The sequence below is a fragment of the Pholcus phalangioides genome, unplaced genomic scaffold (genome assembly GCF_987345545.1).
Source record: "Pholcus phalangioides strain wild (caught in Gottingen) unplaced genomic scaffold, Ppha-v1.0 ptg000031l_1, whole genome shotgun sequence".
NCBI classification, from domain to species: Eukaryota; Metazoa; Arthropoda; class Arachnida; order Araneae; family Pholcidae; genus Pholcus; species Pholcus phalangioides.
Window position 1 is genome coordinate 10,224,394 of NW_028301621.1, and position 14,956 is coordinate 10,239,349.

Consider the following 14,956-nt stretch of genomic DNA (forward strand, 5'->3'; position numbering starts at 1 on the left):
CAAATCTAAGAGCTTATAGAGGGTCTGAGGAAGGGAACTCGACTTCGAACGTAAAGCTCAAGCTGAAATTTGGAAAAGCCTAAAACCTCCCGACGCTTCAGCACGTAACCTTATCCAATAATGTCCTATTAATTTTTGTCTCTCATTCATTGTAAAAAGTATATACACACACATTATAGGCTATAAGTAGCAAAATATGTATAAAGCAGATACATAGATTAAAAAAAAAAACATTCACTGCACTGTAAAAAGTTGTGATTACAAAGTAGGGAACCTTAGAGAGAGCCCTATATTATGCCCCCCCCCCCCGAAACTGTTCAGGTCCCGTTTCCTATAAGAATTTGATCACATTAGATTATCCTCCCCCCACATAGAGAATGGGGTTGGCAAGCCTAAGATGAACATTACTGGGCATCCCAAGGGTCTCCTAGCCTGGACGACGGCTTCCGGTTCCAGGGTACCTTGAAACCATTCAAGCGACAAAGCAAACAATGTTCAATACAAAATTTGTGTTTTAATTACACATCAAAATCCCCCAATAACAATCGGTCTCATTACACCCTCTTCTTCTTCCTCTGATCCTTATCGAAGGGATACTTGACCAGGTCCACTTGAACTTCCAAATTCTGCAGACTGTACCGTATCTTCGCATTCGTTCCAACCAGCTGCTTCATAAGCAGTCGAGCATCTGCATCAGCCTCCTTAAAGATAAATAGCGTTTGGATATTAAGAAAACAGGTACGCTACAAAAAAAAAACATTTACTCAAGTACAGGTGAGTCCACTCCAACCATAACCAGAATTCGGAGGAAATTAGGGGAAAGTTCCAGCTTTACTCAAAGAAAGAAAACCGTGGAGTTTTTGAAAACATAACCATACAAACCTTGATGTCATCCTTGGACCTGCTGGCTTTAGCTGGTTCCTTCGCCGAGCTGTAAAAATATGGATGCATCAAATTTTTATTTTCGGCGATGGGATACAAGATGATCATAATACACACATGTGCAATCAATTGAAAATGAATTAATTTGGGGGGGGGGGGGCACACCGGTTAGGGAGAGCATAATGAATATCTCCCTGAGAATTTTCGGTTACCAACTTTCTCCAAGAATTTTGAAACAAACAGAAATTGGCTACAACACCATATGAAGATATTTTCTTTGTATACGGTTTCAATCATTTTACGAAGAGAGATACTTAAAATTACTTCTAATTTTTTTTATCTTGGGGAGGGGGAAATGCGGGTACCCTATGCCCCCTCCTTGCATACACCCCTGGGTAGGGGGTCACTTGTCATGAATGTGAACATGCTGCAACGACGAAGAATATCAGATTAGATATTTACTTACGATCCAGGTTGTGGCTCCTCTGGTTCCTTTCCTCCCATATTCATCTAAAAAAACAGATAATATTCATCCGTAAGCTTAACATAAACTGCCTGGACAAAATGAATGAACACCAAAACTCTGCCACCGGACCTTTCCCGTTGCAGAGATCTCTTCCAGCCCAGCTTCGTGGCAGAGTCTTCAACACTTTATTACTAAGCCAAAAATATAAAAATAAATAGATGCAAATACAAACATAAATGTATGTGTAATGTAATGTGTATATACACAAAAATAAACAAAAGTATAACAATATTTATATCCCTGAACATATTGGGTGCTGTGATAACGAATGAAATGGGGTTGGAAGTTGCTGGAGAATGTTCCAGGGTTTCGTTAAAAGAATGAAATTTATTAGAAGCAAATAGAGGGCCTCATGTGTCATCTGTTATCTTCACGCGCCATATACATAATATACATAGGAATTCTCATTATACAGGGTGAGATTCAGAAAAGGTAGGAAAAATTTTAAGATGTGATAGTACACATCAATAGAAACAACTGTCATCAAAGAATGCATGGTCTAACATGAAACGCAAACCCGCTAGCTATAATGAGTTTCGAAACGGCCGCTCCACTAATATTAAAACGGCATTCCTGTTGAAATTTATCGGGAGAAAAAGAACACCATGCATGCAAATGTAACCTGGGGAAGAAGTAGAAAAAACTGTATGCAAATCTGCGTCACAGTGAATAAAAGTGCGGACGTCAGTCTTGTGAAGTTATTCCAGCTTTCAACCGTTCTAGCACTTGTAACGTACATAACACCAAACATGGCCCCGCTCTGTCCCTTATAAGCGGATTACCGGAGCTGCAAACGAGAGAACCACACAGGCAGCACGAATGTACGGTGAGCGTTTTCCCCACAGGCGGTTGCCCAATCCGAAAATATTTGCGCGCTTGCATCGGTAGCTGTGCGAAACGGGATCCTTTCTTGCTTCCCGGTCTGATGCAGGTCGTACAATGACTGCCAGAACAGCAGGTGTGGAGGACGAGACCTGGGCGCGGTAGCCCAGGTCGATAAGATACTCGCCTTAAGTACCAAAGGATGTTTAGAGGTATCGCGAGTTCGATACCCTGTTCGTCCTTGTCAGAAAAAACTTTCCTGACACAGGGGTACAACAGAAACGGTGACATGACCACAGAAAAAATTGCTACCGCAGGGAGTCCCCATCGAGGGATTAACGCACCAACCTCTCGATGAGTATAAAAAAACAAGCCTGCCGTTCGGGATCGGCAATAAATTGTAGGTCCCGGTCTAATTAGCCCTCGTGTGCAGAAAATGACCGTGGTGCGACAAAAATGATCAATGGTAGACTAGATTTTAGAGATGGTGGCAGATCAACCAACTTTCTTTCAAACCGAGCGCAACTCAGGTCTATCACCATCTATGGGCGATTTACTACCTATTGAGTTGTGCCGGAAGTGCAACAGTGAGTGCGTATGCAGTGTCGTGTTTTTGATTTTTTTTTCAGTGCGTCATCTATATTTCAGAAGTGAAGTGAGTGATGTGTTATGATTGAATTACATTCGTACTGTTTGTATGTCTATTGCTCTTTGTGGCGAGGCATTTTAAAGGGGAGATCTCGGCTCGCATTCGCGCCTTGAAGTTGGGAACCACAGAAAACCAACTTCAGCCGACCACCACTGCGGCGACGGAGGTGGTGATCAGCTAACTACAAGCACACGAGCTGTGAGCCGTAGCCTTGTTGTGTCACAATCCACGACATGGCAGGTGCTGAAGGGTGAGAGGTTGTACCCATATCATTTTCAACGAGTCCAAACATTGAATGAAGAAGATTATGCTCGTCGCGTAGACTTCGCCCGCTGGTTCCTACAGCAGCGTGCAGCACGCCCAGATTTTGCGGCAACTGTTCTTTTCTCCGATGAACGCACTTTTAATACTCACATGTCTGTGTGTACGTAAATCCGCATGCGCATCAGCGACTCTCCATCAATGTTTGGGCAGGAATCATCGGCGACTACATAATAGGACCGTATCTTCTGCCGGAACGATTTGACGAGGCCATATACCGGACGTTTCTGCAAGAGGTGCTTCCAGACTCTGGAGGATATTCCAACTGTCCTCCGGCGTATGTGGTTCCAGCACGATGGAGCTCCAGCCCATTTTGGGCGAGAGGTACAATATCTGGACGACACTTTTCCAAACCGATGGAATGTGGCCCTGTAGATTGGCCACCACGATCGCCCGATCTGTCGTGTTTTGATTTCTTTTTGTGGGGACAGCTGAAGATTCTAGTGTATGAGACTCCTCTCGACTGCGAAGAGGATCTAATCGCAAGACTTTCGGCTGCTGCTGCTAAGGAGGTTCGCGATGCGCCTGGAATATACCAGGGCGTTCTCTAGTCCCTCCTTCGCCGCTGTTCTTGCATCACCGTTGGCGGTCGCTCTTTTGAGCAATATTATTGTAAATTATTCATTAAAATTGTTTTTTTAACGTATACGTTATTCTTATGTTTTCTCCTCGTGTCCTCGGTTTTACTATGCTGCGCCCTCTGTAGCACGTTTGCATTTCTTTTTAGACCATGCATCCTTTGATGAAAATTGCTTGTTTTTGCGTGTACTACCACCTCTTAAAGTTTTTCCCATCTTTTCTGAATCACCCTGTATAATATAAAATATCCACCGGAGCGAGTCGTCTCGCTCAACACCTTGTAGGTGAGCAAATGAGATAGGTTGGTGTTGCTAATTTCTGGATTAAGAAGCCAGTGGGGGGCCTATCTCCCCCCCCCCCCCATGCTTATAAAGAATAATCCGTGCGACAAGGAGTCCTCATCTAGGGGTTAGCGCACCAACCCCTCGACGAGTATAAAAAACAAGCCTGCCGTTCGGAACCGGCCATAAACTGTAGACCCCGGTCTAATTATCCCTCGTGTGCAGAAAATGACCGTGGTGCGACAAAAATTATCAATGATCGATCGATGATCATTGAGGCAAGGGCCGGTTCTCTGCTCGTTTCATGGATATTGAGAAAAAAGGAACCGCCCATGGCGAGATCCATGAGAAGTGGGTCTGGAAAAAATTTAGGGAATTTTTTCCCTCTTTCATACAGCCAATCACAGACACGCATTCAAGGTATTTTTTTATTCTTAGTGGCGCTGTTCGTGTTTTATTATTATTATTCCAGCCGGACATCGAGGTTTACGCGCATAAAGAGTAAGTCTTTTACTATTAAGTTAATTTCGTTGTTTAATTCACATATTTCAGCATAAATTTCATTATTTGTGATGTTTCCTGTATAAAGCTCAGTGAAATCACGGAAATGTACTTCGTTACTGAAGAAAAAAATTTATATTACGTTCGCCTCCCATGCTTTGATTATTACAATATGCAGTGAAACCTCCCAACAACGGTCACTAACGAGACCGTGAAAATGTGGCCGCTATTTGGAAGTGGCCTCAAAAAAATTATATTAGAATGTATGATTATATTGATACTGTAATATTTTATAATTTACTGATCGACACGGCCGCAACTGGAGGGGCCAGAGGGGGCGTGAATAAAAATTTGAAACTCTTCCCTTTAAAGTTTAAACTCTCCTTCAGCATTACAAGGGAGCGCAAAATGTGTGCTTGCCACGGCTGACAAGCATCTAGTTGTGGCCCAGTTAATCGATCTCGGCGTTATTTTGGCATACTACAATTTAGGCTTGCAATGCTGAGACAGAACAGAACAAAAACGAGAGCGCTGTAGCTCGCAGGTCGATAAGATACTCGCCTAAAGTTCCAAAGGATGTGTAGAGATGTCGCGAGTTCGATACGAGGTTCGTCCTTGTCAGAAACTTTCTTGACGCTGGGGTACATCAGAAACAGCGACATGACCACAGGAAAACCAAACGCGCCCCCACGTTAATATTCCTAAGGAACCTCGAACGCAGCGATTCTCAACCGGTGCTCCGCGGAGCCCTTGGGGCTCCTCGTGCACTCTCCGGGAGCTCCACGGCCGAAAATTTAAAAGAAAAGTAGTTATAAATATTTTTAAACAGTAAAAATAAATCAATAACTGATGAATAATTAAAAAATTGTTTTAGGCCTACGGGGCTCCGCCACAGAATTTTTTTTTTTTAAAAAGGGCTCCGCGAGTCAAAAAAGGTTGAGAACCACTGCTCTAACGTATGGGGGGGAAGCACTGGATAGCCCCAACTCCTCCCACAGAATCGCACGGCGGGACCAGACGCCACAATCCCTTCGGATCGTGCAACTGTGCCTTCCCACTACCAGTCACACGGCAGTGCCACTCGCACCACAGAAAAAGATTGCTACCGCAGGGAGTCCCCCGCACCAAGGTTGTAGCGCACCAACCTCTCGGTGAGTATAAAAAATACTGCCGTTCGAAATCGACAATAAATTGTAGGTCCCGATCTAATTAGCCCTCATGCGCAGAAAATGGCCACGGTACGACAAAAAAAAAATCCAAACGAAATGATCAACAGAAAGACTTGGCAAGAAAAACTCATATGGACCAAGACGTTGTACCAGCAACCCCAAAATAGTTGTATATTCCGACCCACGATCGACTAGACCATCGTTTCCCAACCTTTTTTGTGCCATCTCGCCCCCCCCCCTTCAGAAATTTTTTTCTCCCAACGCAATCTAACCCATAGGATCCTATGTTATGCCCATAGCTTCTACCGCTCCCTAGAACATTCTATCGCCCCCCCCGGGGGCTTTATCACCCACGTTGGGAATCAGTGGATTAGACCATACATGCTCAATCCATGACACACGGGCCAGATGTGGCCCGGGATCTCAAACCTAATTTTGTAAGAATGAACTAAAGCGGCACGTTCTCAGATCACTTCAGTGAGCCTCGGCACATTCAAAGATCACTTAAGAGGCCCTCTTTTCCCCCTCTCCACTGCCTTCAAAACACCCAACCAGCATCTGTATCCAGGAAAAGAAAAAGCATACATAATTTCCCCCCATAGAGATCAAGGGGAAAAACTCGCTTGAAAATCAGCTTAAAATTTTTTTTCTCAGCTACATGCGTTTCTGACACCATGCCTAAAGTGGCCGTTGTTCGGAGGTTACCTGTAATGTTAAATCTATAAGACGCGTTAGCTTCCAACGCGAAAAATGAAGCCGTTGTTTATCGTTGTTCGCAGGTGGCCGTTAGAGGAGGTTTTACTGTACAAATAATTTTTGCAGTGGAAAGTCAAAATTATTCGGTTTCCTGGAATGTGATATCACCGATCAATGTTGATCGAGGACAAGTGTCTCGAGGAATTCAACAAATCGCACCTCACTCGTTCATATTTTTCTTCCGACGGAACATCTACATTCCGTACGACCATCTGCAGCGGATTTACAACTTTTTTTTCTCGTGAGTACTAAGTATTTAATATGTGAATTTAAAACTGAGTTCGATCGATCGTGAAATGCTGCACGAGTTCATTATTTGGCGAACGAAAGCTACATTCGGCCGTTTGTTTCGCAAGAAAAATTACTTTTCGTATAATAAATGAGGGTATTTCATGTTGTGATCACTTCAAAAATAAACATTAAAAAATGATAATTTTTCGCGAGTGCAAAGCCATTGCGAGTGTAACATACCGTAATCTCTCTGAATCTCAGTGACTGGTTCTTCCCACGGGGTAGACGAGACCATAGACTAAAGATATACATAGTTTACTACTATATTACTCTATGGACGAGACCAGGCTGGTACGAAAATATCCCTTTGCTCATTGAACAGCGCGGATTATCCGTATCGCTCGGATGATTCTTCACAAGCATGGGGGGATGGTAGGCCCCAACAACTGTTTCATTGGGTTGTGGTTGAGTTCACTTGCTCTGGTGGATCAGATGGAAATATAAATATTGTGTCTGTGTGTGAGGGAAATATATATAATTAGGGACCACCCGTGTCATCTCGCTTATCACCTTTATTCGGTTATCATTATACGACAATAAGAGTACGGACGTGTGTTGTGTGTGCATGAAATGCATGGCGAATTGAAGAGGAGGGGGGAAGAAATAAAAAAAAATACAAAAATATGCATGCATGCATATAGTGGATCTCGCACACATAATGCCCCTCAAAATAATACTATCCAGTCCACGGCACCCCCATAAGGGCGGGGCTGACAAAGTTCTAGGCCCTGGGCAATTCTCATCATTTTTTGCTTTTTCATGCTATAAATTAATTGCCCGAGAAAAGTCTGACCGGGGGCCCACAAAAGATCCAGTCAAAAGACAACTGCCATGAAAGCACTCGAACCTGATCTCTAGCTCTATCTGGATATACAGCAACTGGAATTTGCTGCATAAAATAATAGTAAAACTAGATGATTGAGGGGCCGTTCAAGTATTACGTAAGCAAATTTTTAGCCTTTTTTGACCCCCTCCCCTCTTGTCAGCAAAATTTCGTCATCAGCTCTGCCCCTCTGAATCCTAACTCATATTTTCATAAAGGGTGGTTGATGACGTAAACATTATCCAAACCCCCCTCCCACCCCGTTGCCATCAAAAGTCAGCAAATCGGAACCCCCCCCCCCCCCATCAATGATGACGTAATACTTGAACGGCACCTAAATGGTTTAATGTTCACATGAAAAAAAGCCGAGCTAACACGTTACTTATTCCGTTCAATTCATGTAAAGAATATTACTATGTTTTAATCTTGTTACATTGTTTTTAATAAAACCTGAGAGAGATACGAAAACCATGAAAAGAAATGTAATCGGGAAAACGTTCCAAACGGGACATCTAGGTGAGTATTAGAAAAAGACTGCGAAGACAAGTCGTACCAAGTGGGAAAACGTTCTAAGAACGTTATAAGCGAGATCAACCGTACATACATACGCATCTACACATACCTTGTTCACACACACATATTAGTTGTATAGTTATATTAGCAGGCCGAGTCGTTTCACTTAAAATCTATTATGGTGAGCAATGTGAGATAATTAGTAAAACTGCTTCGCGTACAAGATGTTGGTGATAGATTTGAATCAATAGGTGGTAAAGTATCCTTGTTCGCACGTCAGAAGAAAGGGAAAGGATGGAAAAGCAAAAAAATAATAAGGGTGGGGGACAGTACAGAGAATATTCTGCTATTTTATCACACATGCTTACACACTTTCTTGGTGTCTCACGTGTTCAAATAGTGTTTTGGGCAATCGTATGCTTTCATGCTCTCTAGATAACACTTGGTTACCACTGCACTGACCTGGTCCCTTGCTCTCCTCAGGCCATACTTTTCGTCATTCACATGCTTGCACACTGTTTTGATCATTCAAATGCTTGCATACTCTCTGATGTCTCATCCTTTCCTCTATATATCACTTGTTTGGTCACTCATTGATCTAATATCGCCTCCCCCGCTCAAGGCAGAAGCGGATTCATGATTTTACCGCCATGTTGGCTGCAGAAATTTTTCTTCCCTTCTTGAGCACTCATTTTCCGCCCAGTACTATAGACCAGTGTTTCTCAACCAACGGGCCGCGAGTGAATATCCATTTCATTTTTCCTCACTCATTTTCTGTTGGTCGTGTGTTTGACAGGGCCTTCGACTCGCTAAAATGAATGAACCCGGGCCGCGGGCTTGAAAGGATTGAGAACCACTGCCATTGAGAATGTCACCGCCTATTCTCCAGCGTTCAGGGCACAAGACCAGCCTGCTTTCCCCCCCCCCCCTAAGTTGTGTGTACTTATTAAAAAATGACACTCATGAAACACAAAAATTGCGTCTAAAAAAAAAAACCAAGCAAAATAGGTAAGAGGGAATTTATTCAGCAATGCTACTCGATAAAGTCACGTGAAGAAATCGCATCAGCATGACATTGTTATGTAAGAATCAACTTACTTTCTTCGTGGACTCGTCATCACCTTTGCCTTCGTCGACCGGCTTATCCACTGAAATACGGAAAAGAAATCGAGTCATTAGAAACAAATCAATGGCTGGATGTTCGGCATTGGAAAAACACTGTGGACACCAGATATTTAGAATTCACTACCTATCAATGGATTCATGAAGCTAATTAATGCAAGATCAAAATACCAAAGATATCCACGCAGAGGCAGATTTACAGCAGTTAGAAGCTGCACTAAGTCAGCGAGTGACCCGGGGAGTTTGCAAGCATGTGCGCAGAGACGCATTTATGGTTTTGACGCATTATGGTTTGGTCACTCCTTTAGTTACTCAACCAGTACATTGACTCACACGCTCTTCATCTTTGGGCATAGTTGCTGTGTACGCAGGGCCGTCATTTCAACTTTTTCCGGAGGGGGTGGGGTGCAAAGCACATGTACTCAATGCATGCATATATATTTGTATGTATGTGTGTGTGTGTGTGTATATATATATATATATATATATACACACACACCATTTTTTAGGTATTTTCAAAAGCCGAAAACTTAACTGACCGGAAAAACCCCTTAACTGACGGGCCTGTGTGTACGACATAAAATACGCTTACATTATATCCATGAATTCAATGGGGGGGGGGGCAAGCACCCTCAGGTTCCAGTGTCCATGCCCAATATGGTGTAGGTAACATGAACTTTTCTACCAAATATGCGTACATACACAATCTGCATTTGCGATTAAGAGAAGAAGGGCCTCACTAAGATGAGATCTGATTGAAATTTTCCTGAGTCAGCAAGTAAATTTGACACGTAGGGCTCAAGAAAAATCACTGCTCCCCCCCCCCCCCTGGGGAGGGGAAGCTGACACTTTTAACTGCATATGAGTGAACAAAAGAGTGACTCAGGCAGCAAGAGACCAAACGAGTTTGCAAGTATGTGAATGACCAAAATAGTACACAAGCACGTAAATGACCAAGAGTTACCTAGAAGCGAAAGACGACTTTGAAGGAAAGTGGGGGGGGGGGGGGGTGAGCGACCAAAAGAGTGACTGACCAACCCAGAAAGCGAGGAACCAGGTCAACCAACCAAAAGAGTGGATGACTAACCCAGAAAGCGAGGAACCAGGTCAATGAGTAACCAACCAAAAGAGTGACCTAGAGATTTTGTAAGCATGGGTACCTGGAGAGTGAGGGTGAAGGTCAGTGAGTGACCAAGAAAGTGTGCAAGGATGAGAATGACCAAAAGAGTGATTAATAGACAGCAGCGTTTACACAACATTGACTAAGCGTGCTGTCGCCCAGGGTGAAAGAGTAAAAAAAAATTGACTAGAATGAAAAAATGACGGCAAAATTTGTGCAGAGCCAGCCCACAGGTGCAAAACCGTAAATCCGCCTCTGTATGTCGAGAGGCAATACTAGGGTCATTGAGCAAAATAAAGTGATAGCCTACCTCACCCGCCGCCACCGTCATCCCAACTGTGATGACAAATCACTGGAGTCCTGTGCATCAGTGGCACTGCTGTCCCAAAAGCAGTATGGGAAAGTGGTGTTCTGGATTGGTGGGGGGGGCAAGCGTGGATCCAGAGGGAATCGCCCCTACGAAGAGCCGAATAATATGGGTGAAATTTCTGTCCGTAAAACACAGGATTATATACAATGCACCCACACACAAAAAAAGTCGCTTCTCCAACAAAGCGCCCTGGATCCGCCACATTCACAGCTAAAGATGCCTGCCTCGGTTCATTCACAGTTCAGGCATCTGCCTTCGAGACACGGATCCTCGCAAGAGCCGAATAATATTGGAAATTTTGTGTCCCCTAATATACAGGTATGGGTCAGCCTTCTGAATGCCCAAGTGAGCCCCAGCGTTCAACGACCCTAAATCTAAATCAAAAAAGGTGATGAGTGATCAACTGTATGTGCATGCCCCCCCCCCCCCCCACATCCTGAGTATGGGATCTTTGGCCGGCCCTCTATCATGAATTTAATATGAAAAACAAGAAAATGATTAAAAATCTTGGAAGGGGACCTCCGGGCTGGCGCCCTGTCAGCCCAACCCTTGTGGGCAGGAGGAGAGTATAACTGTACTATATATATATATATATATATATATATATATATATGTGATAATTGACATTGTGTCACGAGTTTTTAATAGACAGTGGTTTCTAACCTCTGTTCCGCTGATCTGTCGGGGATCCGCGGCAGCTCCACGCAAATGAAATACATCAACAATAATGTGGACAACAATAAATGTGGAAAAAGAGGCCGGGAGGGCTTCAGGATAGATATTCAAAGGGGGCCGCGCGTGAACACTTTCAACCAGGAGGGCCATGGTTGAAGCCCTTGTGGCCTGATAGCCTAGAGGTAGACCTCAATGGAGAATTTGTCCACAATAATATTTTGCTCGAAAATAAACCTAATGATTAGGTGGTGGGAATCTGCTCACGATGAGATGGAGGGCCCTGGTTAAGACCGGTGGACGGGTCACAGAAGGAAAACCTCTGAGAGGTCAAGGGCGGAAGAAACACCGTTATAGATGGGGTTGAACTCGCCAAAGATTAGAACACGAGGTTCTCAATTTGCGGCCATATGGCCCCAAAATGATCTACAAGGACGGGCCACGCGCGTGCAAATCTTGTAAAAAAAAAAAAAGGTGCCATGACGGGACTGGGGGGGGGGGGCATCGAGAGATGTGGAAAAACCAATACAGACGCGAAGAAATAAAACAGATATCCGAAAATACGGATGAAAAAAATAGGTGCAACTACATTTAGACGCCCCCCCCCCCAAAAAAAAAAGGAAGACTGACCTGGGGCCTCGGAGATAGCCCCTGATTAAGAAAAACATTCTACACTATATAAATTCGCAGTAATCACTAAAGAGGGCATGGATTACGAGAGCCTGTTCGCCCCCCCCCTTTTACACAGCGTTCTTTAAGGCATTGCCACAGAGTATTATGTAACAATTAGGCCTATATGCATAATTTACTATTAAAATAAATCCCACGTTTGGTCTTTAAAAGGGTGTCAGCCTCTAAAATACGAGTCAATTTTTGAGTGTGTCTAAAAAATTGTGAGCCCTGGGTACGTGCCCCGTTTACCCATGAAAGGAAACTGATGGTTATTTTATTTGAGATGGGCGCCACAATAGAAGGAAACCCGTCGAAAGAAGGGGGGCACCACAGACAAAGTACCGCTTAAGCTGAATGAAAAGCAGAGGTTGTCAACCTTCGAAGGCCCGTTTGATTTCTTTTCAGTGAGTGGGAAGGCCCACAAATATACACATAACTCACAGGAAATAAATGGGTAACGATGAACCACTCGCTACCCGGCGACGCCGGTTTAGAAACACTGCTCTGGGTCACTGTTCAGATCACTCCCATACTTGTACACTCTGTAGGTCACTCTTTTGGTCACTCACATGCAGGGCCGTCTTAAGAGCATCACGGGGCCCCGGGCCAAGTGATTTTTCTGAGGCCCTACCTGTGCAAATTCTCGAAAAATTCAACTATTCATTTTTCTGAGGCCCCTAGTCTCTTGAGGCCCCGGGCCCATGCGTTAAGACGGCACTCACATGCTTGTCCGCTCTTTTGGTCACTCACGCTCGCACTCTTTCGGTCACTCACGCTCGCACTCTTTCGGTCACTCACGCTCGCACTCTTTCGGTCACTCACGCTCGCACTCTTTCGGTCACTCACATGCTTGTTCACTCTTTCGGTCACCTGGGGTAGATTAACATCAGCGGCCCCGAACTTCAATATTTTACTTTTCTACATATTTGTCTACCTGAAGAGGGGGGTTGCCCCCCCCCCACATCATCCTGCAGCAGGCCCGTTTTGTGAACAGCGTGGGAGAAAAAAAAAAGATGCAAATCGTCCCGGCAACACCTGCTACCTGCCCGGGCTGGAGCCCTGTCAATCACCCTCAGGTAGTCACGGTCCTGGTTCTACCCCTTACAAAAGGAATATTGAAACTGGTTGGTGCTTTTTTTTAATAACTCAAATGATTTCTACAATCGAACATCAGTGCCGTCTTAAGGCATGGGCTCACCCGGAGGCCTCACAAAAATGGGATCTAGTTCTTTAACTAATTTGCCTGGCAGGGAATCAAAAAATCATTTGGCCCGGGGGCCCATGATGCTTTCAAGACGGCCCTGTCGAACATTGAAATCGGCTTTAGCTTCAATTTTCGGCTCAGTTTTAATTAATGTTAATTATACACTGTGTATGTAGTCAGGGCCGTCTTAAAAGCATCACGGGGCCCCGGGACAAGTGATTTATCTAAGGCCCTACTTGGCGAATTCTCGAAAATTGCAACCGCTTCTCATTTTTATGAGGCCCCCCCCCCCCCGGGCCATGCGTTAAGACGGCACTGTATGTAGTTACCGCATTCGAATGTTAGAGCGGAGTGGGGGGGGGGGGAAATAATTAGAACTTTTCAACGCAATTGATTCAATGGCTACTTACTGGGCACACAGGTTTCTTATCCAAACTTCGAAAGCGAAATCGCCGCAAAAAAACGAAAGCCTCTTCTCTCTGGAAAAACAGACGACAATGTGGTTCGCGGAAGAAGCAGTATTTTTCTTCTTTTTTTCTTGTGGAAAGTATCGACCAATTCGGCCTTTTTACCCATCTTTGTATTTCGGTCAAATCCGAAACTAACAAAAAATAAAATAAAAAAAATCCCTAATACTAGCGGCTGCGGTCCTGGTTGCAAAGCCGCCCTTACGAATGTGCGACTGGTGCGGTCGCACCGGGCCCCACACTTTCGGCAATAGAAGTGGAAAAATATATATATCTATATACAGGGTGGGCAAAAAAGTCCGTAGAAACTTTAGAAATTCATAAAAACCGGAAAAATAACCGAAATAAACGGTTCGCAGGGTTAGCATCGGTATGTCACTGGAATTTTTTTTAACACAGGAATAGGTAGCGCGGAAGTACACTAGTCAAAGAAAAGATACATATGTGTTATTCCCTGTGGTGGTGGTCATGTGGAACACATACTACTGTAATAAACGATTTGGAGGCATTCTGTTCGTTATTTGGGTATATTTTCTTCGACTTGTGCACGTCAGCGCCACCTATCGGCTGTTTTTGAGTTTTTTCCCTGTTAAAAAAAAATATCTCGTGACCTACCGATGCTAACCCTGCAAACCGTTTTTTATATCTGTTATTTTCCGGTTTTTACGAATTTTTAAAGTTTCTACGGACTTTTTGCCCACTCTGCATATAAAATTGATTTTCTGTGTATATTCTCTATACAAATTTACAATTTTCTATCTATCGTAGCCAAATTCCGCATATACTGTACGATTGTCAATGAAGGTGTATTTTTCGAAATAGACTCGATACGCGTTATGATAAACAACTTTGGGTTCTTTAGAAATTGTAAAATACTGTGTTGATGAATTGGGTTTTCCATGTTTCAACGGGAAATATATACAAATACTAATTTAAAAGCCAGGTTTGGGAAATATGGACAGTACTAACAATATTTCTTTGAGGTAAGTTTCAGAATGTGAGGGTGGGGGAATTCTGTAGATTTTTCTAACGTATTTCTAAAGAACCTTCGAATAAAAATTCACTTTTTTAAAGAAAAGTTATAGTTAAGAAATTTAATGCGAAGAAGCTGCTGATATTTAAAAAAAAACCCACTATTTTTTAAATAGAGTTTTACTACTTGAATATTGGTACACAGCACAGACGTATCAATTTAGTATCGGTGAGTTGCCCCCTC

General features: G+C 43.6%; 2 protein-coding genes and 1 pseudogene across 3 annotated transcripts in view; 2 read left to right on the plus strand and 1 right to left on the minus strand.

Annotated features, from left to right (window-relative positions):
* Window positions 1-550: 550 nt before the first annotated feature.
* LOC149067390 (uncharacterized) lies at window positions 551-9,589 on the minus strand. The gene is made up of 5 exons (XM_089252804.1): window positions 9,559-9,589; window positions 9,212-9,261; window positions 1,349-1,392; window positions 883-931; window positions 551-701 (listed from the first exon to the last, which is right to left on the minus strand). The coding sequence occupies exons 1-5, from the start codon at window positions 9,587-9,589 to the stop codon at window positions 555-557; spliced, it is 321 nt and encodes a 106-aa protein (XP_089108930.1). The 3' UTR covers window positions 551-554.
* LOC149067391 (dihydropyrimidinase-like) overlaps window positions 4,534-14,956 on the plus strand; it is a 46,239-nt gene continuing 35,816 nt past the window's right edge. The window contains exon 1 of the mRNA XM_089253028.1: window positions 4,534-4,561. The gene's annotated coding sequence lies outside the window, so the exon portion shown is untranslated. The remainder of the gene's footprint in view (window positions 4,562-14,956) is intronic.
* Window positions 4,540-14,956, plus strand: part of LOC149067392 (dihydropyrimidinase pseudogene) — a 29,863-nt pseudogene continuing 19,446 nt past the window's right edge. The window contains exon 1 of the transcript XR_016195404.1: window positions 4,540-4,561. The product of XR_016195404.1 is annotated as a dihydropyrimidinase pseudogene (transcript). The remainder of the gene's footprint in view (window positions 4,562-14,956) is intronic.

Coding starts and splice junctions, on each gene's coding strand:
- LOC149067390 (XM_089252804.1), bottom strand. CDS start 9,589: ATGCCCAAAGATGAAGAGCGTGTGAGTCAAT. Junction 1,393..9,211: donor ATGACGAGTCCACGAAGAAA/GTAAGTTGATTC, acceptor CTGTTTTTTTAG/ATGAATATGGGAGGAAAGGA. Junction 702..882: donor GGTCCAAGGATGACATCAAG/GTTTGTATGGTT, acceptor TTTATCTTTAAG/GAGGCTGATGCAGATGCTCG.